General features: G+C 38.7%; 1 protein-coding gene across 1 annotated transcript in view; it reads right to left on the reverse strand.

Moving 5' to 3' along the window:
- Positions 1 to 3,494: 3,494 nt before the first annotated feature.
- The window catches only part of BUB1B (BUB1 mitotic checkpoint serine/threonine kinase B), a 70,512-nt gene continuing 47,740 nt past the window's right edge, over positions 3,495 to 26,266 (reverse strand). Inside the window, exons 10-23 of the mRNA XM_032261178.1 lie at positions 25,653 to 25,765; positions 24,792 to 24,907; positions 24,189 to 24,238; positions 22,735 to 22,795; positions 22,509 to 22,614; positions 17,554 to 17,828; positions 15,259 to 15,392; positions 14,537 to 14,677; positions 13,787 to 13,887; positions 11,482 to 11,631; positions 10,654 to 10,796; positions 6,647 to 6,818; positions 5,758 to 5,864; positions 3,495 to 4,053 (exon numbers count right to left, since the gene is read on the reverse strand). Of these exons, the coding sequence (XP_032117069.1) occupies positions 3,858 to 4,053; positions 5,758 to 5,864; positions 6,647 to 6,818; positions 10,654 to 10,796; positions 11,482 to 11,631; positions 13,787 to 13,887; positions 14,537 to 14,677; positions 15,259 to 15,392; positions 17,554 to 17,828; positions 22,509 to 22,614; positions 22,735 to 22,795; positions 24,189 to 24,238; positions 24,792 to 24,907; positions 25,653 to 25,765 (1,865 nt within the window). The 3' untranslated portion in view covers positions 3,495 to 3,857. The remainder of the gene's footprint in view (positions 4,054 to 5,757; positions 5,865 to 6,646; positions 6,819 to 10,653; positions 10,797 to 11,481; positions 11,632 to 13,786; positions 13,888 to 14,536; positions 14,678 to 15,258; positions 15,393 to 17,553; positions 17,829 to 22,508; positions 22,615 to 22,734; positions 22,796 to 24,188; positions 24,239 to 24,791; positions 24,908 to 25,652; positions 25,766 to 26,266) is intronic.

The following is a 26,266-nucleotide window of genomic DNA, read 5'->3' on the forward strand; positions in this document are numbered from 1 at the left end:
GGCCACACAATTTACTTGCTGCACAAGGGTACCAGGCTGAGGGAGTAAGTGGGGACTGAAATTGAGTCAGGCAATGGCACACTGGGAGGTACTGAATCCTAGAGGAAGGGGTCTTTTCTAACTTGCACAAAGGTGCTATATGAACTACTGGTGGCACTGGAGATAGAGTTCAAGCTTTAATCCATTGTGAGTTTTTTGTTTTGTTTTGTTTTCATTTTTTGTTTTTGAGACAGAGTTTCACTCTTGTTGTCTAGGCTGGAGTACAATGGCATGATCTTGGCTAAGTGCAACCTCCACCTCCTGGGTTCAAGTGATTCTCCTGCTTCAGCCTCCCGAGTAGCTGGGATTACAGGCATGAGCCACCACAACCAATTAATTTTGTATTTTTAGTAGAGAAGGGATTTCATGATGTTTCCCTGGCTGGTCACAAACTCCTGACCTCAGGTGATCCACCCACCTCAGCCTCCCAAAGTGCTGATTACAGGCGTGAGCCACCACACGCCTAATCCATCTTATTTATTTATTTATTTAAGATGGAGTCTCACTCTGTCACCCCGTCTGGAGTGCAGTAGTGCAATCTCAGCTCACTGCAACCTCTGCCTCCCGGGTTCAAGTGATTCTCCAGCCTCAGCCTCCTGAGTAGCTTCGACTACAAGCACACGCCACCACACCCAGCTAATTTTGGTATTTTTAGTAGAGACAGAGTTTCACCATGTTGGCCAAGATGGTCCCCATCTCTTGACCTCATGATCCGACTGCCTCGGCCTCCCAAAGTGTTAGGATTACAGGCGTGAACCACTGCACCCGGTCCCTAATCCGCTGTTTTAATACCAGTTATTTAATAATCTTTTCACCTACTGACTTAAAATGCCACCTTTGACATACTAAATATTCATTGCTTCTTACATCTTTGGTAGAACCAAGGATTACATTAAGGTAGAAGTTTACCATATTAAAAAAAATTTTTTTTAATGCATTCTCCTCACTAGGAAAACCTTAATTTTAGGAGCCAAATTAGAAGGAAATTTTAGAATATTAGAAAGAACTGGTGCAGCTGGAAGAATTCCTCCTTTTCAGATGCAACAGAAAAGCACCTCTTTGCTGTCCTTGCTTAAAGCCACCAGTGAGTTACTTCCAAGAACCTTGTGCTAACCTGAAAGGCTTTCTTATCTGCATTGAGATAATAGCTCAACCAACAGTCTGAAGTCCTACTGCTCCAGGAAAATCTTTTTATTTCCAGATTCAGGTTTGGCTTCAGTAAGAGCACTCTGACTTGGCGGAAGTTTTCTTACACTACTGCCATAGGAGGATAAAGGCTCTAACAGTGCAGTAAGATTGGCGGATGTAACAACACTGTGAATGGTGACATGCTATATGTTATGTGGTCTGTTTTCAAACAAAAGTAAAACTCCTGTCTTTTCAGCTGTCCCCCACTACCCCATCAGGTCCATCACTATACTATTACTGCCTTAGTGAGACAAGAAATAAAATCCATTTGAAACTTCTGCCAAAAAGGAAAGGCCTCCTTCTTCCAAGACAAACAAGCATATAATATAAGGGAAATGGAAAGGATTTCACTTTGTAGTTTCATGCTTATGCAAACAGAAAACCTAAGACACTGTAAGTCCTAATTGGTCAGTTACCATTTTCTCCTCTCTACAAAGAAGGGCTGGGGTTGGAGGAGACTGGAATGGAAGGAGGGGTGGTAAAACAGATACAAGTTCTCTAACAAAGTAGCTTCCTCAGATTCCCCTCCCTTTCCTCACAGCCTACTTTCAGAAACAAAGCTTTATTTACACAGCAGCCTGCTGTCAAGCTTGCTAAAGAATTCACTAGATAGTAGCTAAGCCTATAATAAGAAGGAATCTAAATTTACTGTCCAGTCTCAGAGAAATAACTTCATGTGTCAACACAATGAACCAAGAAATGAGGAGAGCAGAGAGGAGAGCGGCTTATATAAAAGATACAGATATATCATTTTACATCATCAGTAGGAGAAGCAAATGTGAGAATGTTTGGAGAGCTGTATTTTAGTTAAGAGCAAATATTTCTAAGTTGATTATCTTTCAGATCCAAGTCATGCTGCATTGCTTCAACTATATATGCTTAAATATTTTTAGTTAAGACATACATAGGATTTTCTGCTTTCCAGAAATCTTAGGGCAGGAACAGTGACTTTTTACTAGAGTAAAAAAAATAAGGCACTAGCATGGAGGAACATTAGATAATTTTGATATTTAGGATATGAAATAATTAGATAATTTTCTTTCTTTTTTTGAGAGGCCAGGTCTTGCTCTGTCGCCCAGGCTGCAGTGCAATGGTGCAATCATAGCTCACTAAACCTTGAACTCCCAGGCTCAAGCAATCCTTTTGCCTCAGATTCCCAAGTAGCTAGGACTACAGGCATGTGGCACTGCACCTAACTAATTTATTTTTATTTTTATTTTTTGTAGAGATGGGGCTCACTTTGTTGCCCAGGCAGCGCTCAAACTCCTGGCCTCACGTGAATCTCCCTCCTTGGCCTCCCAAAGTGCTGGGATTACGGGTGTGAGTCATGGTGCCTAGCTAATAATTGGATGATTTTCATTGCCTTTTTCTACCAATTTTCTTCCCTATCCTTGAGGCCAGGTGTAATTCATGCTTCTCTTTGGGAGTCCAACTTTATCTAGGCCTTCACTCCCAAATTATTTCATGCTTCAAACTTATCTTTTTATTCTGACCTCCTGCTTCCTTAAATCTTTCAAATAAAATTTCCTTTTATTCCTTCACTGACCCTTGCCCCCTCCAAGTCATTCTGCATGTAATAGAATGTTGATTATTCCATTTCTGAAAGGTTGCTAAACCCTGTTTAACACGTTTGCTTTTACTTTCTAACAGTCACATTCCTAATCAAGAGACCCAGTAGCAGTGCCACTAGATTATATAAATAGACCAAGGAGCTTGGTGGATAAAAGTGAAAGCATTAGGGCTGGGCATGGTGGCTCACGCCTGTAATCCCAGCACTTTGAGAGGCTGAGGTGGGCAGATAACTTGAGCCCAGGAGTTTAAGACCAACCTGGACAAAGTGGTGAAACCCCATCTTTACAAAAATGCAAAAAATTAGCCAGGTGTGCTTCCAGGCGTACTTGGGAGGCTGAGGTGGGAGAATTGCCAGGGCCTGGGAAGTCAAGGCTAGATAGCCTGGGCAACAGAGGAGACCTTGTCTCCAAAAAAAAGTGAAAACATTAAAACATAAGCCACAAATACAATCATGCCACTTGAAATTTAAGGAAATTTGGTCTTATGCATATCATCTTACCTTCTTTTCAGTCTAGACCACTTATTGGAAGGTCGGACACACCTTAAGAAATAGTTGGCTATTCTGTCTCGTTATTATCCTAACAGTGCTAAGTCTAGGATATATTAATTTCCATGGCAAAATGGCTCCTCTCTGCAAAATTAAGCCATTTATTACTTTAGTTTGCAAAAAGTACATGACATGTTAGAAGCACAAATTTGACAGATACTATTTTATTATTTACAAAATACATAGTGATCATAAGAGAACAGTTTACAAATTACAAGTGAGAAAAGTACAGGGAAAAGGAGACAAATGGGTTAAATAACAAGGTAACCATTTGTAATGAGCCTGTTTAGAATAAAATAGTTCTCTTTAAAAGTTAGACAAAGCCATGAGTAAGTATATTGCTATGTAAAAATATGTCAGTTACTTCGAAATACACCTCTACCAAAAAGTAGAAAAGCATTGGTAGTGCATCTAAATGTGTCCCAAATTAAATTACAGCATGTACAGTTTCAGTGTTTCACAATGCAACCATGGTTCTGAGGCAGGAATTTATGAGAGGTGATTGCCTAGCTCACTGAGAGAGCAAAGCCCCAGGACTAGTTAACTTCCCTACCTTCCATAAGGCTTTGTTCAGGTGACTTTGGAACGTGGTGTCAAAAACCCCATTCATTTCTGCTGCAAGCTCCCTCAGAACAGACACTGTGGCCTCATCATTGACATTCAGAATCCGCACAAAGAATTTATTCCATAATTCACCATCTTTTAGCCTAAAAATATATAAAACCATTTCCATCAAGATTAGGCATATGAAAATTATAATTCCTTTTGTCTTTAACTCAGTGGTACATTTATGCACCAAAATGGTTTAAGGTAATCCCTAGAACTCCAGGGTTAGAGATCATTCAGACAGTCCTTTGAAAGCCCAGGGAAGAACTACAAAAAAGGGCTACCATAGTGGGAAACACCAAGATACAATGCACATAAAGGGAAAGAAGTTCTCTCATCCCAATCTATAAATTTCCTCTGTGTACTAATACATAGCACTTTTCTTCTACAAATAGAAGAAAAAGAAATTTTATTTCCTCTAACCTTCATAGACTCTAGGTCATTAAAAAGACTACAGCTCCTTCCTCCCACCCCAGTAGCTGATCATCTTTACAATTCTCTGAGAATCCTAAGCTTAACTACAGTAGCTATTGCTTAATATGTCTGTACCTTTGCTTATTACTATTTTCTTTTGATCAGAGAAACTTCTCTTATTATATAAGGCAGGACTGTTAAGAAACCCCAAGTGACCCCACTTGTTTCTGCTTGTGTTAGTCAGAACTGCCTGGATGATAGCCAAGTGGACATGCCTGTATCTATCCTATATGTCTTACACTGTATTTCAAGCCTGTTTTAAAAGTACATGTAAGAGACAACACTGGCCAAGTTCTGAATTAAATAAAGAGGAAAATACAATTCAATTATTCAAAGAGGAAAAAGGAGAAGAGGCATTAAATCTTCAGCAATGTTTTTTTTTTAAACTTTAGAATATAAAAATAAGTGACAGACTGGCAAACTTATGCTGGGAAGTTATTTGCTAAGATAAGCTAAAGTAGAACATAGATACTTATTAAGGTAGGGGTGTGTGTGTGTGTTTTGAAATGGAGTCTCACTCTGCCACCCAGGCTGGAGTGCAGTGATGTGAGCTCAGCTCACTGCAACCTCTGCCTCCGGGTTCAAGTGATTCTCATGCCTCAGCTTCCCAAGCAGCTAGGATTACAGGCATGTGCCCTGCTAAGTTTCTTGTATTTTTAGTATAGATGGGGTTTCACCATGTTGGCTAGGCTGGTCTCAAACTCCTGACCTCAGGTGATCTGCTGACCTCAGCCTCCCAAAGTGCTGGGGTTACAGGTGTGAGCCACCATACCCAGCCAACTTAATAAGTTCTATGAGCAGGCTTGAGGAAGTAGTAAGGTTCTGAGACCAAGCAGCTTTTATTAAGAGATCATTTACTTCTTCACCAGGAGACTCAGTCCTCTTGTTTGGTTCTACCAACTTATTAAATAAATAATAGCCTAAAATTAGCATACAGTTTGGAAATATAAGTCTTTTCAAGAGATGCTTATTAACTTCTGGTAATAATCACTATTGAAAAGGAATTTAAGGCTAATACCAATTGGTTAGAAAATTATTCTCATGAATTGTTTCTGTTCACATATCTAAACAGAGAAGTTTCCATACTATAGCTGTAGTCTGTAAGATACAGCTAGGTTCAGAACGATGTCTTGAGGTCTGTATAGTTTTGAGTCTTATTTTTAACAAGCAGTTCCTTTATCCTGCACAAGATGCTCTGCTGATATTCTAATGAAAGCTGGCTGAAACTACTAAAATCATGGCATTTGGATTAAAAAATTAAGGCTGCCAAAGCAGAGACTGCACCTAAGAGAATGAAAACGGCAGAGAGCCTGAAATTCACCAATACTTACTCAGAAATATTTTGGCTAAGTTTCCAGAAGGACCCATCCCAGAAGACCTGTAGGTGTTCCTTGAACAATAGTAAATGTGCTAAATCTGCTATACCAAACAGGTCTACCTGAAATCACAAAAAGCACCATCAGCTGAAATAATTCTCTGTCTCTACCATGGCAGCTTATTTCGGTAGGAAGTTGAAAGGTATTACAGCGTTTAATTAAGTATATTTTACGACATAATTTTAGTAGACTGTTCCTTACCCTTACAGTAAAGGGAGAAGCTCTCCAAAGAAGTGAATAGAGCCAACTCTAGGAATTATCCTTAATAACAAAAGATGAAATATTTGGACTATCACATTCAAATTTGTAGACCTACTGACTTTGCAAGAACTCCAGCTGTGATCTAAATGGGGTCCACACAATTAGTTCAGGTTCATACTACTATTCAATCAGCAAATGTCTTGTGTCTCAAGCTGAGGTAGGAGGAATTTCTGCATATAATGCCACCATACAAAAGACTTTAATTTGCAATAATGTCCTCTTTATACACATTACTTCATTTACTCCTCACAACAATTCTGGCAAACATATAGCAGAGACTGTTATCCCTATTTTGCAGAGATCATAGAAAATGACTTACAAAGGATCACAAGGGTGGTGAGCAGTAGGAATGGCCCTGGTACTTAGGTTACTGAGTTAGTCATGTGTTTGCATGTGTATGTGTATATTCTTCAGTGCTGTAACACAAAAATGTTACATTTTGCTTGACTTGGTGATATTTGAAAACTAGGTCATCTATTCTAGGAGAGTCAGTATCAGTAAACACTAGCTTTTTTAGCTTGTCTAGGTAATAAAGGGATTAAGTAACCCTCTCCATATTTGCTCAGGCTTGTTTTACACTTACCTGGTAGGGAGAAGAACAGTTAGCCAGGATCTTTTGTCCTTCCAGGATCTGTACGGTCCGAAAGCCGCTGAGGGTGAAAACATCTAGTTGCAACCTAAGGTCAACACTGTAGGAAAAGTCCACTATCTTCAAAGCTTGATTGTTCCTGTTACAATCATAGGGATCGTGGATTCTGAGCCCAGATTTAAGAGAAGGAGATAATAAAAACAGGCCATGAACAAAGGCTTTCGGACGGTTCAGATCCTGGAAGGACAAAAAAAAAAAAGGTACATCTTAGCTATGCCAATAACTCCCTCCAGTGGTTAATTTTGAAAATGCACCGGTAAGACTCAGCAGAGGCAGTGTCCACTCAATAGGGAAGGAATGTCACCAGTTTGGTCCCACATTATATTTCAATCACGGTGCATGGCCAACATTAAACATTTATCAAGCTTCCATATTATATAAAGTAAGTATGGAAGCAGAGCACATGCTTTTTCCCTGTACTGTACACATTAACACATACAATTGCAACGATTTATACACTGACAGGAATTATAATGGAGGAAATTAAACTTTTATAGGTGTCATAGCCTTTCTTGTTTACTAGATAAGCTTTCCAAGTTTTGTTCAGATTCTTCCTTCTAGAGTTTAATGGAAAACAATACAAGTCTGTTTTACAAAGTCTGATCTATATTGTAAAATTTCCTGTAAAACACCATAGTTTATCTTACTCTTATTTGTAATTCCAATTCTTATTTACTAAAAAAAAAATTCATAATACTAATTAATTATTGATCAATTCTGTTTTCCTTGGGTTTATCTATCCCATGTAATAAAGCTATTCTCCACAGGAACCGTTTATAAATGGAAAGAGTGGGTTTTCATGTGTTACTTTTGTCTCAGTTTTTCTCAATTAGTTCCCTCAAACTCCTGACTGACATTGGTGCAGTTTCTATATTCCTAAATACAGGGTTTAACTACTCCAATTATATAACTCCACAGCACAGAATGATCTATGTATTACTTTAAAATTGACAATTTCTCCCATTTTTCTTTAGTGTAAGATCCAACCGTTTTTGACCACGATAAAACTATACTATAATTTAAAACATATATATATATATTATATGTGTGTATTTTATTATTATTATTATTTTTTTTTTGAGATGGAGTCCCGCTCTGTAGCCCAGGCTGGAGTGCAGTGGCGTGATCTCAGCTCACTGCAACCTCCACCTCCCAGGTCCCAATTCAAGCAATTCTCTTACCTTAGCCTCCCAAGTAGCTGGGATTACAGGCATGAGCCACCATCCCCAGCTAATTTTTGTATTTTTTAGTAGAGACGGGGGCGGGGGGGTTCACCATGTTGGCCAGGCTGGTCTTGAACTCCTGACTTAGTGATCCACCCACGCTGGCCTCCCAAAGTGCCAGATATATAGGCATGAGCCTCTGCGCCTGGCCATGTTTTGTTTCTTAGACAAGGTCACACTGTCACTGAGGGTGGAATACAGTGGCATGATCTTGGCTCACTGCATTCTGCCTCCTGGGTTCAAGCGATCCTCCCACCTTAGCCTCCTGAGTAGCTGGGACTACAGGCATGCACCACCATGCTTGGCTAATTTTTAAATTTTTTTGTAGAGATGAGGTCTCACTATATTGCCCAGGCTGGTCTTAACTCCTAGGCTCAAGTGATCTGCCTTGGTCTCTCAAAGTGCTGGGATTATAGATTTGAGTCACTGTGCCCAGTGTAATTGTAAAATATTTATATAACTTGGGAGACACAGGTAAAAGTTTTCATAGATTAATCAAAAGAAACATGCATGAAGGTCTCTTAGCCCTCTAATCAGCTACGAACTCACCGTTACTTTGGGAAGGATATTCCATTTTTCGGATCTCATTTTCCCTAACAAACACGTAGAAACTAAGGTAAGCAACTAAACTAAGCAATTTCAAAAGGTTCTTTCTGGCTTTAATTTTATTTTTGTAGAGACGAAGTCTTGCTATGTTGACTAGGCTGGTCTTGAACTCCCTCAAGAGATCTTCCTGTCTTTGCCTCCCAAAGTGCTGGGATTGCAGATGTGGGCCACTACGTCCAGCTCTTTCTGGCTTTTTTTTTTTTTTTTTTTTTTGAGATGAATTCGCTCTTGTTGCCCAGGCTGGAATGCAATGGCGCAATTTCAGCTCACCACAACCTCCTCCTCCTGGGTTCAAGCAATTCTCCTGCCTCAGCCTCCCAAATCCTGGGATTACAGGCATGCGCCACTATGCCCAGCTAATTTTGAATTTTTAGTAGAGACAGGGTTTCTCCATATTGGTCAGGCTGGTCTCAAACTCACGACCGCAGGTGATTCACCTGTCTCAGCCTCCCAAAGTGCTGGGATTACAGGTGTGAGCCACCATATGCCTGGTCCCTTTCTGGCTTTTAATTCCTTATGAATCTATGTGAAATTTCTGATGAAATTTGATAAATAGTGAAAAAGTAAAAAGCACTGTCTCTTTGAAACTATGTACTTTCCTGGAGTGTCTGGTGGCCGAGAGAAGGGCTATCATATTCCATAGACCACAAATTCCCAATTCTAAAAGGCTTAGAAAATACCTCTGTTTCCAATTTCCATAGCCCTGGGAATATCAGCACTGTCATTTTAATGTTGTGAAGTAGAGTGAAAATATACCAGGGGTTCTCATATTTGGAAATTTGGGGGAATTTTTAGTTGTTACAGCGGCTTAGGGGATTGCTACTTGCACTTAATTGGGTGGCTGGGGGAATAGGAATATAAAACATTCTGCATTGCTTGGAACATGCCTGCACAAAGAATTGTTTCATCCAAAATACCTTTGGTGCCCTGGATGAGAAATGCTGCTACATTATGTCTGAGAAAGCCTTTGACTGCTATCTCAGAGAGAAGGTAGGATTCTCTAGTTCTTTTGGTTACAATCACAGGAATACATTGAGGGTTCTTTTAATTTCCATGCCAACTGTAATTTAGAGTCTAATTCAATCTCTTCTTACAGATTAAGTATTCAGAAGAAATGTAAAGAATGAGTTCAGCGTCCAGCTATTAGTGTATATCAGTGGCCTCAGAAACAAACTTAACGCCTCACGCAAGACATAGGGTGGGGCAGACAAAGCATCTTTTTTTTTTTTTTTTTTTTTTTGAGATGGAATCTTACTCTTGTCGCCCAGGCTGGAGTGCAATGGGGCGATCTCAGCTCATTGCAACCTCTACCTCCAAGGTTCAAGCAATTCTACTGCCTCAGCCTCCCAAATTGTTGGGATCGCAGGTGCCCGCCACCACGCCCAGCTAATTTTTGTACTTTTAGTAGAGACAGAGTTTTGCCATGTTGGCCAAGCTGGTCTCAAACTCCTGACCTCAGGTGATCTGCCCGCCTCAGCCTCCCAAAGTGCTAGGGTTACAAGCATGACTCACCTTGCCCAGGTGACAAAACATCTTTAAACAAGGCTGCTTTTACTCAAGTACTGTAATATCAATGATCACTAAAAGAATGTAGTGGTCCTCTAGTCCTTTTCACAAAGCAAATATGTTGGACTGTATTTGCCTAGTTAATGCCTGAATGTTATCTATATTTTCTCAATTCTTAGTATTTAGGCTTCATTTCTTATTTCCTGCTGTGTTCCTTGATATGGCATTTATCGAAAGGCTTTAAAAACAGGCAACTTGGCCAGGCATGGTGATTCACACCTATAATCCCAGCACTTTGGGAGGCTGAGGTAAGCAGATTACTTGAGGCAAGGAGTTTGAGACCAGCGCAGGTAACATGGTGAAACCTCATCTCTACCAAAAATATATAAAAAATTAGCCAGGTGTGGTGGTCCCAGCTTCAAGTGAGGTTGATACAGGAAAACTGCTTGAACCTGGGAGACGGAGGTGGTATTGAGCCGAGATCACGCCACCATACTCCAACCTAGGTGATAGAGTGAGACTCTGCCTCAAAAAAGAAAAAAAAAGTGTCAGCTATCCATGTTTTAAGAGAAAGCTGATAGAATTATAAGAATGAAAAGTACCAACCTGTTTCTGAGAATCAAACTCCTTGGACTCAAGTCACCATGGACTATTTCTGCTTTGTGCAGTTTCTCCACTATTGTCAAAAGGTTATAAATAATCAACACTGTTATTTCATGGGTAATATATTCACTGTGTTGGAGAAGTTCCTAGAAATAGAAGGATAGAAAACTCACTCATTCTCAAGTTTGGCAGATTGTAGTTATACTCAATACTTTGATAACTGATGGATTGTAGTCTTCCTTGTTCTCTACTGGAAGGTAGGCTCCTCTGTAGACTGACTCTAACTCCCAGTTTTAACATACTTTGATCTCCCATAAGATTCTTTGTAAGGATTTAATGACATCGTGATGAATGGCATCAAGAGTGAGCCTGGCCCAAAATAGGCACTTGATAAACGTTTTAAAATACCCTCATTCCAACCATTTTAAAAGAATTCATATTATCATCAAAATCTGTAGCAAACCTTAAGAACAAACCAAAGAATAAAATGACATATTGTGTCTGGGTTTTAAAAATAATCCAGTGAGGGTAGTATAGCTAAACAAGAGTGGCCATGAACTAAAGATTATCATAGATGACTAAGTTCATGGGAATTCATTGTACGATTCTTTTTACTTTTGTTTATGCTTGAAAATTGACAAAAAGTTAAAAGAAAATATCAAAGAGATCTTTGGTCAAAATAACTTGAGAAAAGGATCAATGCTTTTAACTTATAATTGAATTGCTCTATTTTTAGAAGACTGACAGGGATTTTGTTCTAAATTCCTTTGCTAAATGGAGCACACATCTCTTTACTTGAGAACTTTAAATTATGTTTTTAGTATTGCAAACCTGAAGGGTGAAGCAGTTAATATACTGGTGCCAAACAATACAGCCATCTTGATATTGATAACAGCTGCACAAATGATCACACGCCTCATTTAAACGCTCTTTTAACTTGTGGTTGATATAAAAGTCCCATGGGACAGGTTGAAACGATACCTGTAAGACATTATATTTTAAAAATAAGTTCCATTAAAGTCTATGGTTATGGCTGACAGGTTGAAACACATTCCCTCCAGTCCTTCTGATAGATAAATAATAATAAATAGATTTTTTTTAGAGGAATAAATCTATAAAGGAGGAAACAGCAACAAATTCTGGAAAGAGAATCAGCTGGAAAGACAGTAAGAGGAAACAATCCAATTAGAATAAAAACTGATTTTGGCAGTGGAGAAAGCTGAGTTACATTTACACTACAAGGCTATTTCCCTATATTATATAACTGGAAGCACCAATTACCCATGGAAGTGAGGTTGAGGGTAGAGCTAAAACAGGAGTGACTGAATCCCATTTAACATGAAAGTAGGCTCCAGCTTCCCTCTTCTGCTCCCATAGCCTAGCCCAGCAACCACCTCTGCCCTATTCTCGAAGACCAGAAGTTTATTCCCTAGTGAGTATAAAACAGAAGGGTTCTGGACTAGAGGGCACTAGGCACCAGTGAGGGTAGAAATAACATAGAAAAACAGGAAAAAGTGTATATATCAGATGTTAAGATGCACCTGCCTGCCCTTCCGTTCTTCAGACCAGTTTCCTCAGCTTTCAGAAAGCTAGAAGCCAGGCTTATGTGCTCCAGGCAGAAAATTAGAAGTCTCCTCTGACGGAGAAGACCTCTGATCAGCTCAAGAGAAAAGATCTGAAGATTGGAGGATTTTCCAATAAAATGGCCAAGCTAGATCATCCTACATTGAAGTCCACAGCTGTCAAGGTCCTTCCATATACACAGAACTTTCAATTAGCTTTTAGTGTCCCATACCTTAAATATGAATACAGAGCGAAAGACTTGAAGAAAGCCTGTAGTATGAAAGAGATCAAAACAGACAAAAAGAAATAGGAACAAACATCATGAAGGGAGAAAAAATTTTAAATCATTAATTCAGAAAGATAGGGAATATTCTAACTTTGAAATGAAGAGTAGAATGCTACAGAGAAATTCTAATGTAAAAAAAAGCTATTGAAAATTAAATATAGACCAAAGAAATAAAAACCTAGTCAAAAGACCAAAAATATTAAGTTGATAAATTACTCAGAAAGTAAAGTAAAAAGACAAAGAGAATATAGGAGAAAAAAGTTATATTTTTCAAAGATTCTGTCCAAATGGTTGCCATATGCACCTCTAATAAAAGGAATTAGAAAATAAGAGAACAGAGAAAACTGAGGGGTAAAAAAATTTTTCCATTGAAGAAAATTTCTCAGAACTGAGGGAACTAGCCGATTGAAATGGCCACTGAGTGCCTAGTACTTAAGTGACAACAAACTTATGTCAAGGCATGTAACTGTGACATTTCAGAATAGTGGGGACAAGAATAAGATCCTATAAGGATCCACAAAAAGGGAAAAATAACTTCACAGAAAACTTTGAGACTCAGAATGGCAAAAAAAAAAAAAAAAAAAAAAAATCAAAAGCAAAGTTAGATGCCATTTGGTTACAGGCATTTTGATAGAAGCCTGTAACCCAGTTTTTTGGGAGGCCAAGGTGGGAGGATCGCTTGAGCCATGAATTCAAGATCAGCCTAGGCAAGACAAAGAGGCCCCAGTCTCTACAATAAATAATTATCTGGGAGTGGTGGCATGTACCTATAGTCCCAGCTATTCCAGAGGCTGAGGTGGGAGGATTGCTTGAGCCTGGGAGGTTGAGGCTGCAGGGAGCCGTGATCATGGCACTGTACTCCAGCCTGGGTGACAGAGTAAGACCTTGTTAAAAAAGAAATAAAAGAAAAGAGAAGAAGAAGGGGAGGGGGGGAAGAGGGAAGGGAGGGGGAAGGGGAGGGGAGATGAGAGAAAAAAGAAAGAAAAAGAAACTGGGTATCCAATATAAGAAAAAGGTAATGTGAGTATCTAGGATGATAAGTGGAAATTCCAAGGTGATTGTGTGTGGGGTATGTGTGTAAAAGCTAATGTATAACTTGTCCAGATTGGGGCAGACAAGAAAGTATCAGCAGAGATTTCCTCCAAAAATGAAACTGAAAGGATACTTAATATATTTGGGACATATTGAGAGAGATTATTAGGAAGATTTAATGGTACCATGAGGACAGTTATTCCTTCAATCCCTGTTTTTTACAAAGTAACTGGAATTCCAAAGAATCAGTCCCACCTTTATTATGGTTAATTCTGCAGAGTTTCTTGGTGCCACGCAGAATAACTTGTAATCCTCACATATTAGGTATTCTCGTTTAATGCAATAATCCTCATTACCTGTTGAGAAGATTTGATTCTATTTAAAAATCACTGTGAACATATATGGCCCTCTAGCCTTTACCTCCTGGCTGAAAGGATAGAGGCACTGGTATATTGTAGCATCTAGAATACTTTAAAAAATTGTTAACAATTGCGGCCAGGCGTGGTGGCTCATGCCTGTAATCCCAGCACTTTGGGAGTCCAGGGCGTGTGGATCACCTGAGGTTGGGCGTTTAAGACCAACCTGACCAACATGGAGAAACCCCAAATCTACTAAAAAAAATACAAAATTAGCCGGGTGTGGTGGTGGTTATCTGTAATTCTAGCTACCCCAGAGGCTGAGGCAGGAGTATTGCTTGACCCCGGGAAGCACAGGTTGCGGTGAGCCAAGATCGTGCCATTGCACTCTAGCCCGGGCAATGAGAGCAAGACTGTCTCAAACAAACCAAACCAAAACAAAACAACAACAACAAAACAATTGTAAGAGGGGAAGACTTAATTCCTATTTACGAGAACATGAAGTTATCAATGTGTTACCGTCTATATTGCTTTTTTAAAAAATACAATCTAGGGATATTTACAGTGCTCAAGCATCAAGTTTAAATACAAATAATCACTTATTTATATACTGTCATACACCAGAGGACATGCATTCAATGGTACTTACCTAATTCAATTTCCTTCTCAATTTCCAACTTAGGCATTGGTCTGTCTTCTATAAAAAGCTCTGCAGAATCACTTAACTCTGGTAGGGACTTCAGCAGTTGTCTACGATACTGTGAACACCAGGGTGACTGTGTAGGGTTTTCTGCCAGTGGGAGGGAAAGGTGAAAAGATATCACAAAAAAAACCTAATGCTTAAAATGGATATTATAACGGGATAGAGGGAAAAAAAATCAAGATTACACAGTCAGCACTGTTAATTTAATTACCTTCATCCGTCTCAGGTCTTTATGAAACTGTGTTCAGTTTGTACAATCTATTCTAGAAATTTCACAATTTATGGCAACTTCTCTGGGAAAGAAAAACATACAGGCTGGGCACAGTGTCTCCACATATAATCTCAGCACTCTGAGAGGTACAGGTGAGAAGATACTTTGATGCCAGGACTTTGAGACCAGCTTGGCAACATAGCAAAACTTCGCCTCTACAAAAAATACAAAAATTTGCCAAGCATTGCCTAGCTACTCAAGAGGCTGAGGTAGGAGGATCATCTGAGCCCAGTGAGTTTGAGGCTGCAGTGAGCTGTGATTGTGCCACTGCACTGCATTCTGGGTGACAGAGTGAGACCTTGTCTCGAAAAGAGAAAGTAAGAAAAACATACAGCTCAGTTTGCTGAGACAAACTAGTGTTTACCAGGTGTGGATACAGTGGTATGTATGATCCTACCTGAAGTCTCATTAGTAAGTTCTAGTTTCTCAGGAATTTGAAGACATTTAATGGAGGAGGTGCTTGCAACCGAGGCAGAAGATCCAGAGAAGCCAGAGGAGTGTGTGGCTTCACGGCTATCTTCAATAATTGGGCTAAAAGAATCACAAATAAGTCAATTCTTATAGGAACAATATATATCAACTTTGTTATAATTTCATAAATTCTTAATGTATTAATTTTTTTTTTTTTTTTGAGATGGAGTTTTGCTCTTGTCGCCCAGCCTGGAGTGCAATGGTGTGATCTTGGGTCACTGTGACCTCCATCTCCCGGGTTCAAGCAATTCTCCTGCCTCAGCCTCCCAAGTAGCTGGGATTACAGGCACCTGCCACTATGCCTGGCTAATTTTTCTATTTTTAGAAGAGACAGGGTTTCACCATGTTAACCAGGCTGGTCTCAAACTCCTGACCTCAGGTGATCTGCCAGTCTCAGCCTCCCAAAGTGCTGGGATTACAGGAGTGAGCCAGCACACCTGGCCTTAATAATTTTATAATTTTTAAAATTATAAAAAAGTATAAATTTTATACTTTTGTTTTTAAATACAACTTAATAAAATTTAGGTTTAAATAATTTATAATTTGTTATAAATTTATTTGACAGTCTCATGTTTTTAAACTTTTCATTTTATCTTTGAGACAGGATCTCGCTCTGTCACCCAGGCTGGAGTGCAGTGGTACAATCATGGCTCACTGCAGCCTTGATTTCCTGGGCTCAAGTGATCCTCCCTTACCTCAGCCTCCTGAGTAGCTGAACGGTTGTAAAACAAAAAAGCTAATAGCTGGGACTACTTGGGAGGCTGAGCTGGGAGAATCACTTGAGCCCAGGAAATGGTAGCTGGGTGAGTGGTACCATGCAACCTCAGCCTCCCAAAGTGCTGGGATTACAAGCAAGAGCCACTGCATTCAGCAATAGTTTCATTTTTCAAATCCATTGTTTTTCCAAATCAGAATCTAGGTAACCTCCTCTAAACCTGAAGAACAAGCCATGTCCACCATACACTTCTGGATTTATGCTTTATTTACCTATAGCAAATACCTACTCTATATTGAGAAACACTAACATTGACACTAACTTTCTTCCTCTTTATCCCTCCTCTGGACTTTTTTTCTTCAGTAAGAAAAGGTTGGATACCATCTACCTTTTCTACTATGAGCCAGAAAAATGAAAAAAAGAAAAAAAAGGTTAGGCAAAGAAAAGAGAAACCGAAATCATGCAATGTGAATACATGTTAGCAAATGTGCTTAAAAGCTGATAGGGAAAAGTTTCAAAAAAATTTTTTTTTTGAGTAGAGACGGGGTTTCACCGTGTTGACCAGGCTGGTCTCCAATTCCTGGTCTCAAGTGATCCACCTTGCTCACCCTTCCAAAGTGCCAGGATTACAAATGTGAGCCACCGCACCTGGCCTCTCAAAATGTCACTTTAAAAGCAAAAATCGGCAAATTAAAAAAAGTATTCCTAAAACTGGAATGAGTTTAAATTAGCTGACTTTAAACAAGGCTCAGACCCTGGCTGTAAGCCATTCCCTCATCCATTTCATAATTCATTTCCACCTCTCCATCAAAAGATACTTTTTTAAAAAACACATCTCTAGTTGTCTACTTAAAAATAAGCTGGCTGGGCACAGTGGCTCACTCCTGTAATCCTAGCACTTTGAGAGGCTGAGGCGGGTGGAACACCTGAGGTCAGAAGTTTGAGACCAGCCTTGGCCAACATGGTGAAACCCAGTCTCTACTAAAAATATAAAAATAAGCTGAGCATAGTGGTGCACGCCTATAGTCCCAGCTACTTGGTGGGCTGAGGCAGGAGAATTGCTTGAACCTGGGAGGCAGAGGTTGCAGTGAGCTAAGATCGCACCACTGCACTCCAGCCTGGGTAACAGAGTGAGACTCCATCTCAATGAATAAATATATAAAATTAACATAATTTATCCTACCACTATTATAAACTCAATATTACAGAAAAACTAAATGCCTCCTTTTTGTCAATCATGTATACTTTGCCAACTTTCCTCTATGGTACTATACTTCTCTTGGACTGCTTAGTTTATTCACCATCAAAATTTACTTTTAACCCTCACGTCCAAATCACTAAATCCCACTGACATTTTATCTGAGGCAGCCCTACTCTCATGTAAAGCACTTAGCACAGTACCTGGCAGTTAGTAAGAACTTGATAAATGATTACTGTAACTGGCAAGCAAACACAGAAAGACAGAGCAAACAATCTGGTTTTTAAGACCTGTAAATCCCTTATCACCTCAGTTTCTTGATGCTGAGAGTCTGATTGTAGAGAGTGCCACAAGCTGTCTGCTGGTCTTCAGAGGTCTTTACATCCAGATCCTCTTCCTCTAACAGTCTTTCAGGATCAGAAGGGAGATCCTTCAAGGACATTATCTCATGAAAAGGAGTAGATACAAAATGAGCAGCTCTGGCAAAGTCACAAGTGTCTTCTGGATTAGGACAAATTGTTACATTTCTGAAGCCTGTGATAATGGCATCCTCACTTAAGGGTTCAATTCCTGTAAATTCATCCTGAAATAAAAACCATATAAAGTTTAGCTGGAAAAAAATTTTTTTTTTTTTGAGACAGAGTCTCACTCTGTCACTCAGGCTGGAGTGCAATGGCACAATCTTGGCTCACTGCAACTTCCACCTCCTGGATTCAGGCAATTCTCCTGCCTTAGCCACTCGAATAGCTGGGGTTACAGGCACCTGCCTCTACGCTTGGCTAATTTTTCTATTTTCAGTAGAGACAGGGTTTCACCAGCTTGGTCAGGCTGGTCTTGAACTCCCGACCTCAGGTGATCCACCTGTCTCAACTTCCCAAAGTGCTGGGATTACAGGCATGAGCCACCGCACCCAACTAGCTAAAATATTTCAACACATGAAGAATCTTTTTTAAAACATTTTATTATTATTATTATTTTGAGATGGAGTCTTGCTCTGTCGCCAGGCTGGAGTGCAGTGGCGCAATCTCGGCTCACTGCAACCTCTGCCTCTTGGGTTCAAGTGATCCTTCTGCCTCAGCCTCCCGAGTAGCTGGGACCACAGGCGCATGCTACCACACCAGGCTAATTTTTGTATTTTTAGTAGAGTATTTTTGTATTATTAGTTTCACTATGGCCAGGATGGTATCAATCTCTTGGCCTCATGATCCACCCGCCTCAGCCTCCCAATGTGCTGTGATTAAAGGCGTGAGCCACTGCACCCGGCGAACCTATCTTTTTCACTGAGAGAGACACATTAGCTCAGTGACACAGGGTACAGAAGTAGCATGTCAGAATATCTAGGGAAAGATAATTTTAAGAAGCACGTTATAGCATTTGAGGTAAAAGGTTTTTGGATCATGAACTCAGTAAACTATACTTCATCCAAAAAAATGTGCCATGAAGATTCTCCACACAAGGAAAAATACTGGGCAATGGTTTTGTTCCTCAACAAATTTAACCTATTAACTAAAGCACAAATACTATTTTTATTCTGGCTTTCACTTAGTAAATATTCTGATAATATGCTATCCTCCTGGTTTTTACGTCTTCTTTCTCTATGCTACATACCTAATTTTTATTTATTTCTTAAAGATAATTCATGATTATGGCAGAAAATATAGAAAACATGAAGTATAAAGGGGGAAAAAACACCTGAAATGCTACTAAACAATCTTACATTTTTTGCTATACATGCATAGCATACATATTCTATGCATTTAAAAAGAAGTTTTAAAAGCAGTGTAACTGTAGCATTCATGATACTCTGTATTGTTCTTTCTCATACTTTTTGTATTTTTTTCTGTGCTATTAAAAGTTCTTTATAAACATAATGGTCACACTGTGTGTCTACAAGAAATTAACCAACTTTTAGGTTATTCTGTTTTTTGCTAGTTTAAAACCACTTTAAACATCCTTATACATAAATCTTTATAATAAACACTTTAATTTCTTAGGATTAATTCCTCAGAAAGTAGAATTATCAGGGCAAAAGTTTATAAATATTAAAGTTCTTTATATATAATTACTTAGCTGTCCTCAGAGAGATTATACCACTTTACACATTTACCTGTAGTATAAAAATAGTACCTATTTGATTTAACCCACATGGATACTAGAAATTAGTTTTCTAGATCATTACCAACTTGACATATACTTTGAATTTCTGACTTAGTAACTAAAGGTGGGAGTTACAACTAGAAGAAACACAGTATAGTTGAAAAAAAATTATAGGCTGGGCATGGTGGCTCACGCCTATCGTGGCACTTTGAGACGCTGAGGTGAGTGGATCACCTGAGGTCAAGCACTCAAGACCAGCCTGGCCAACATGGTGAAACCCTATCTCTACTAAAAACACAAAGATTAGCTGAGCATGGTGGTGGGTGCCTGTAATCCCAGCACTTTGGGAAGCTGAGGTCGGTGGATTACCTGAGGTCAGGCACTCAAGACCAGCATGGCCAACATGGCAAAACTCCATCTATACTAAAAACACAAAAAGTAGCTGGGCGTGGTGGCAGGGTAGGAGGCTGAGGCAGGAGAATCGCTTGAACCCAGGGGCTGGAGGCTGCAGTGAGCGGAGATCGTGCCACTTCACTCCAGGCTGGACAACAAGAGTGAAACTCCATCTCAAACAAACAAACAAAAAAATCGTAAGATTTGGCCAGGTGCATTGGCTCACACCTGTAATCCCAACACTTTGGGAAGCAGGCTGAGGCAGGAGGATCACTTGAGCACAGAAGTTTGAGACCAGCCTGGGCAACATGAAGAAACCCTGTCTCTACAAGAAATACAAAAATTAGCCAGGCATGGTGGCTCACACCTAAAGTCCCAGCTAATTGGGAGGCTGAGGTGGAAAGATTGCTTGAGCCCAGGTGGCAGAGGCTGCAGTGAGCAGACCTCATGCCACTGTACTCTAGCCCAGGTGACAGAGACCCTGTCTAAAAAAGAAAAAGAAATAAAGAAAAAATGTATATATATGTATTATAAGTGATTAAAGTAAAATACATGTTTATAACCCCTACATTTTATGCAAATACTTCTTATGGCCCTATTAACTTAGACATTTTAAATACAATTTTTTTTAGGAGATGAAAAATCTGATAGGTACCTATTAACAAAAGTCAAGTAAAAGATTGTTAAAAAAAATAAAAAAGAAAGGTAGATGAAGTTGGACTCCTTTAACAATTAAGTGTATCCTTGAACAGCTGAATCTAGAACCACTGCATCCAAATCTAGCCTGTTCATCATGTTCTCTGGTGGTATACTCCAGAACACAGTATGTTATTAATTACTCTTTTACATCACTGTATTTTCATAGCAGTCAGTGGACTAACTATATCAGAATTAGCTGGGAAAGTATTTTTAAAAAGACAAAAATACATGCTTGGACCTTTTCCCTGGAAATTCCAGTGCCACATAGATGGAAAGGGGCTTAAGCACTGTTAGTCACAGAAGACTCCCTAGTCTCTTCTGAGTTGACGGAAATATTCTATTATCATGATATGGGAAAAAATTCCATGGATATTCACACATGTAAAAATTCATCTAGCTGTACAGTATTTGTGTGCAGTTTACTAGATATAAAATATACCTCAATAGAGAAGAAACTAAAAAGAAAAAGTATTTTTAAAAAACTTCCTCCAAATGTTTCATTCCCAGGGATGTGGAAAATAATGCTTTAAGTCACTAAAGCTACTGCTCACATCACCCATTAAAAGTCTTCCAATTAAATATATTCAATTCTTTTCAGTCTCATGACAAGGTTCCAGATGCTGGTTTGAAGAGAATGATTCTTCTTCCTTAAAGCTTTAATAAAATGCCAAAGATAAATGTTACTTATTTTAACTTAAATGTCTACACAGTCTCTTTTTTTTTTGAGACGGAGTCTCAGTCTGTCGCCAGGCTGGAGTGCAGTGGCGCATCTCAGCTCAATGCAACTTCCGCCTCTCCCAGGTTCAAGTGATTCTCCTGCCTCTGCCTTCTGAGTAGCTGGGACTACAGGCACATGCCACCACGCCCAGCTAATTTTTGTATTTTTTTAGAAGAGACAGGGTTTCACCATGTTGACCGGGATGGTCTCGATCTCTTTACCTCGTGATCTGCCCACCTCTGCCTCCCAAAGTGCTGGGATTACAGGCAAGAGCCACTGCGCCAGACCTACACAGGGTCTGTTTACCCTAAGTATTATTATGTCACTAGTCTACAGCGGTTAATATATAACATTACTGAAGAAAAATGATTGGCCCACGTAACTTTTGCATTGCCACAAAAGGTATTTTATATAAAACAGAACAAATGTCCTTTACTATGTTGGTTAGAAAAGTGCAAAATGCTTTCAAGTTAGTGATTTTTTTCCACTTATAAAAATTGAGATATAATTCATATACCATAAAATTTACTCTTTTAAAGTATATTTCAGTGGTTTCTAGTATATTAACAAGGTTATACAACCATCATCACTACCTAACTCCAGAATACTTTCGTCACTTCAAAAAGAAATCCTATACCCATTAGCAGTCACTCTCCACTACCCTCTCCCTAATCTCTTGGAAAACCTGAATCCATAATACATTTGCCTATTCTGGATATTTCATGAAAATGACATCATATAATATGTGGTCTTTGTATCTGGCTTCATTCACTTGAAATAACATTTTCAATGTTCATCCATGGCATGACATGTATTAGTACTTCATTTCTTTATATTGCCAAATAATATTTCATTGTATGGATACACAACATTTTGTTTATCCATTCATCAGTTGATGGACATTTGGGGTTGTTTCCAGTATCATGAGTAATGCAGCCATGAACATTTGTGTACAAGTTTTTTGTGTGAGCATGTGCTTTCAATATTTTGAGTGTATACCTAGGCAGAGAACTGCAGGATCATATGGTTAACTGTGTTTAACATTTTGAGGAGCTGCCAAACTGTTTTCCAAAGCGGCTACACCATTTTACATTCCCACCTTAACGTATGTTATAATCTCTCCACATCTTTGTCAATACTTGTTATTGTCCATAATTTTTTATTATAATCCTAGTGGATATAAAGTAGTATCTCACTGTGGTTTTGATTTGCATTTCCCTGGTGAGTAATAATGCTGAGCATCTTTTCATGTGCTTAATTCAAGTCAGTGGTTTCAATTTTAACCTTAAGCTTTTGTGGATTTGAATAAACAATCCACTAGCCCGTTTACATTAACTTAAGGATACTCCCTCTTACGCAAACATCTGGAGACACATCTTCATTTGAGGTGATGCTTTCTGAGGTTTTGAGAACTGCAAGGGGTCTTCGTTGAGCTAAAACCCGTGGAGGTTCTGCAGGAGGACTGGAAAAAGACATACTTGAGCTTTTTTCATAACAGTAACCCCTAATTTATCCTCACTTATAACAACAGAAAATTCCTAAGTAAAAAAAAAAAAAAACTAACTAAAAAAACCAGACAAACCTTTTATTCTTCTTTTCTGAAAGAAGAAACTCATCAAAAATGGAGAAAGGTATACTGGGACCTAAAGAAAGAGAGACCAGATATATACTCTAGGAGTAAATGCTTTACTTTTCAAGACAATCACATAAATTAATATATTGTGTTGTTTGAAAGAAGGAAGGCAATCTGTTTTATTCTAATCACAAAAACTTCAAACATATAAAAGGTCATTAAACAATTTAACAATTATCTAAACATAGACGATCTTGTTTCATTTAGATGCTCTACCACAGTCACTACTCCCCAAACCCAACTCAACAGGATTATTTTAAAGCAAATTCCGGACATGTCATTTTATCTACAAATATTTCAGTACATATTTCTTTTTTTTTTTTTTTTTTTTAATTTTTTAAAATTTTACAGGCAGAGGACGGGGGAAGCACAGCGAGGTCGAGCCGGATTCCATACCCCTAACGCCTCCCAACACAGACCCCACAGGCGGGGAGAGGAGAGACGAGGGGCCCCCGCGGGCGGAGCGAGAAGAGCGGTCCCATTCACCATGAATGTCCGTCCCTCACCCGCCACGGATCGGTCGCGGCCCGGGAGAGCGTGACGTCACCACATCGATCTTCAGTACATATTTCTAAAAGAGGCTCTTTAAAAATCCCAATCCCAAAACATACCTACCTATAAAATGAACGATTTATGAATATCAAATATCCAATCAGAAGTTTCACATTTTACCAATTAAAAAAAAATTTTTTTTTGAATAGGGAATGCAGAGTTAAGATCCGCATACTGTGACTGTTCAAATGCCTCTTAAATCTTTTTTATTCTATAGGATTTTGGGGGAAATTTTTGTTGAACAAACTGGGTTGCTAGCCCCATAATGCTGTATTTTACCAATTCCATCCCCCTGTGTTGTTTAACAATGTTCCTCCATACTTTGTATTTCCAACAAAGTGTCGGTTAGAAATAAAGGTTTAATTTTAATGTTTTTTATTTTTATTTTTGCAAAACTACTTACAAGTGGATATTCATGTTTCACCACTTTTAACATGTTCCAAAGAAAAGAAAACCAATTTGAATATAAAATAGCTTTAAACTTTTTTTTCCCTGAAAAACAAAACAAAACACTTTCCTCAGGGTCTTCACTGCTCAGTATACAGTAGCTAAAGTATAAGATTTGGTAGTTAGTATAAATTTAGAATTATAATTAAACCAAATATTTTGAAGCACTGAGGAGTCTTAAATAAATACTCTTTCAAATGTCTTTCTTTTCTTAAAAGCATATGCTTATACTAAATTCCATGACTCGAAGACATCCTAGTATCTTAGTCCCCACCTCTCTGCTTTCTTTCAATCCCTTTATCATAATTTAAAAATATTTACCCTTTATTACATAATCCATTTGTTATCAGCAAGTTCCATTTGTTATCAGCAAGTTCTTCCCGAGGCTGTCAACGACAACTCACCTTCAGAATGAGGTTGCTCCTGCCAAATGTTCTCCGAAAATGAAGTTTCTCTGTGAAGAAACTTGTTTTAAAACATGTGCTAAATACTCACAGAAAGAACTGTTTATCTCCAAGAGGCTTTCCATTAAATATACTATTTAAGATAAACTATTACTGTCAATCCAAATTCTCTTAGAAAAGATAGCACCTTTGATTATCAAAACTATTGCAGAAATATATTTGATAATAGATGTCAGGTTGCATTAATAGTATAAGCAGATTACAAAATGGTAAGCTGCCATTTTTATAAAACAAAACAAAAATACAACACAAAAGGAGAGACAGAACAGTGTTAACAGTAGTTATCTCTTAGTGGTAGAAATGGGTGGTTTCGTTTTTTAGAAACATTATATGTATTTGTTTCTATAAGAAATATGTTTCCTCAATGGGAAATAGTCAATGCTCTGTCCTCCCTCATCAGCACCAAAGCTTATGTTGTGATAGAGACTTACAAAACCATGTCTCAATACCGTAAAAGTCAGAGACTTCAGGACACTAGAGAGTCAAAGGTTGGTTCTAAATGCCCTCCTATATGCATTGTCCCTTCCACCAATGTGATCTTACCTGGCACAAGAGTTTATTCGACAAACAGAACTGGAGAGAGTCATTCCTGGTATTTCCTGGGACTCGGAAGCAATTCGCAGTTTAGCTGTCTCCTTTGTAGACATCTTCTGTTCTTGCTGTTTGCATTAAATAAACAAAATCAATATCCTTCCCATCCAGAAAATGCTATTTTCAAGCTCTAACATTAGCTTTACTGTACTCTTCCCCGAGACATCCACTAACAATATAAATGACTATGCCATAAAAGTCATTTCCAATAATTTATGTTCCTACTACAAACTGGTACTGTTGAGCTCAACTGAAGAGTGCCAGGCGTATGCTAAATTTTTTTAGGCAATCCCATTTTAATGGAGCATAGCTAGAATAAAAAGCTGAAGCTGGAATTAACCAAATAACAGTTTAGAGTATAACTAAGAAGTCAATAGACTATACTACTTATCTCACATGCCACAAATTCCATTTTAAGTCACCTGCTAAATTACTTTCCCATTCAGTTTTCCCGCTACTAACAGCCAACAAACTAGCAGAAACTCTAAATGGGGGTTGGGAGGACTTTAACCTTCTATATTTTTATAATGTTTAAGTTTGTTTCAGTAAATGTTAGTTTTGTGTATTCAAAAAAGAAAAATTCCATCCTGACTAACATTGTGAAACCCCGTCTCTACTAAAACTACAAAAATTAGCTGGGCGTGGTGGCAGGCACCTGTAGTCCCAGCTACTTGGGAGGCTGAGGCAGGAGAATCACTTGAACCTGAGAGGCAGAGGTTGCAGGGAGCTGAGATCACACCACTGCACACCAGCCTGGTGACAGAGCAAGACTCCATCTCAAAAAAAAAAAAAGAAAAGAAAAAGAAAAATTACCTGATCACCTGTTCTTTCTTGCTGAGTAGTTTGGATTTCTTTTAGCTTCTTCTCCATCTCTTCAATCTGTTTCTGCATTTCTGCTCTCTTCTCTGCACTGGTCAATAGCTCGGCTAGAAACAGTAAAGGGGCTTGAGGTATTATTCCTCTTAGTAACTCATTCTGTCAAAAACTGCCTTTGGAACTCATATCCTCAACATATATGTTATTAATACAGATGAAACTAAGTGGAACAAGATCCTCAACTTGGGGTCCACGCCTCTATTCTTTTATTTATCCAGTCAATAAAAAAATACAATACCTTTGAACAACACAGGTTTCTACTAAAAGGAAAAAAAAAAAAAACTGAATACCTACTATGTGCCAAGCACAACTCTGAGTACTTAGGTTTCTGTGGCACATAATACAAAGTCCTTGGTTATGTGATGTTAACATTCAAATTTTAGGGAAACACACACACACACACACACACACACACACACAAGAAAATCAGTGTTTAGAAAAAAAATAAAATGTGTGATGTGAGAATGTGTGACTGGGTAGGAAGATGGAGCTCAAGGGAGGGCTACTAAAGACCAGTGATCAGGGAAGATCATTCTGATAAAGTGATATTA

This window comes from Sapajus apella, unplaced genomic scaffold, assembly GCF_009761245.1.
Source record: "Sapajus apella isolate SASKATOON/1434 unplaced genomic scaffold, GSC_monkey_1.0 scaffold122, whole genome shotgun sequence".
Taxonomy (NCBI): Eukaryota; Metazoa; Chordata; class Mammalia; order Primates; family Cebidae; genus Sapajus; species Sapajus apella.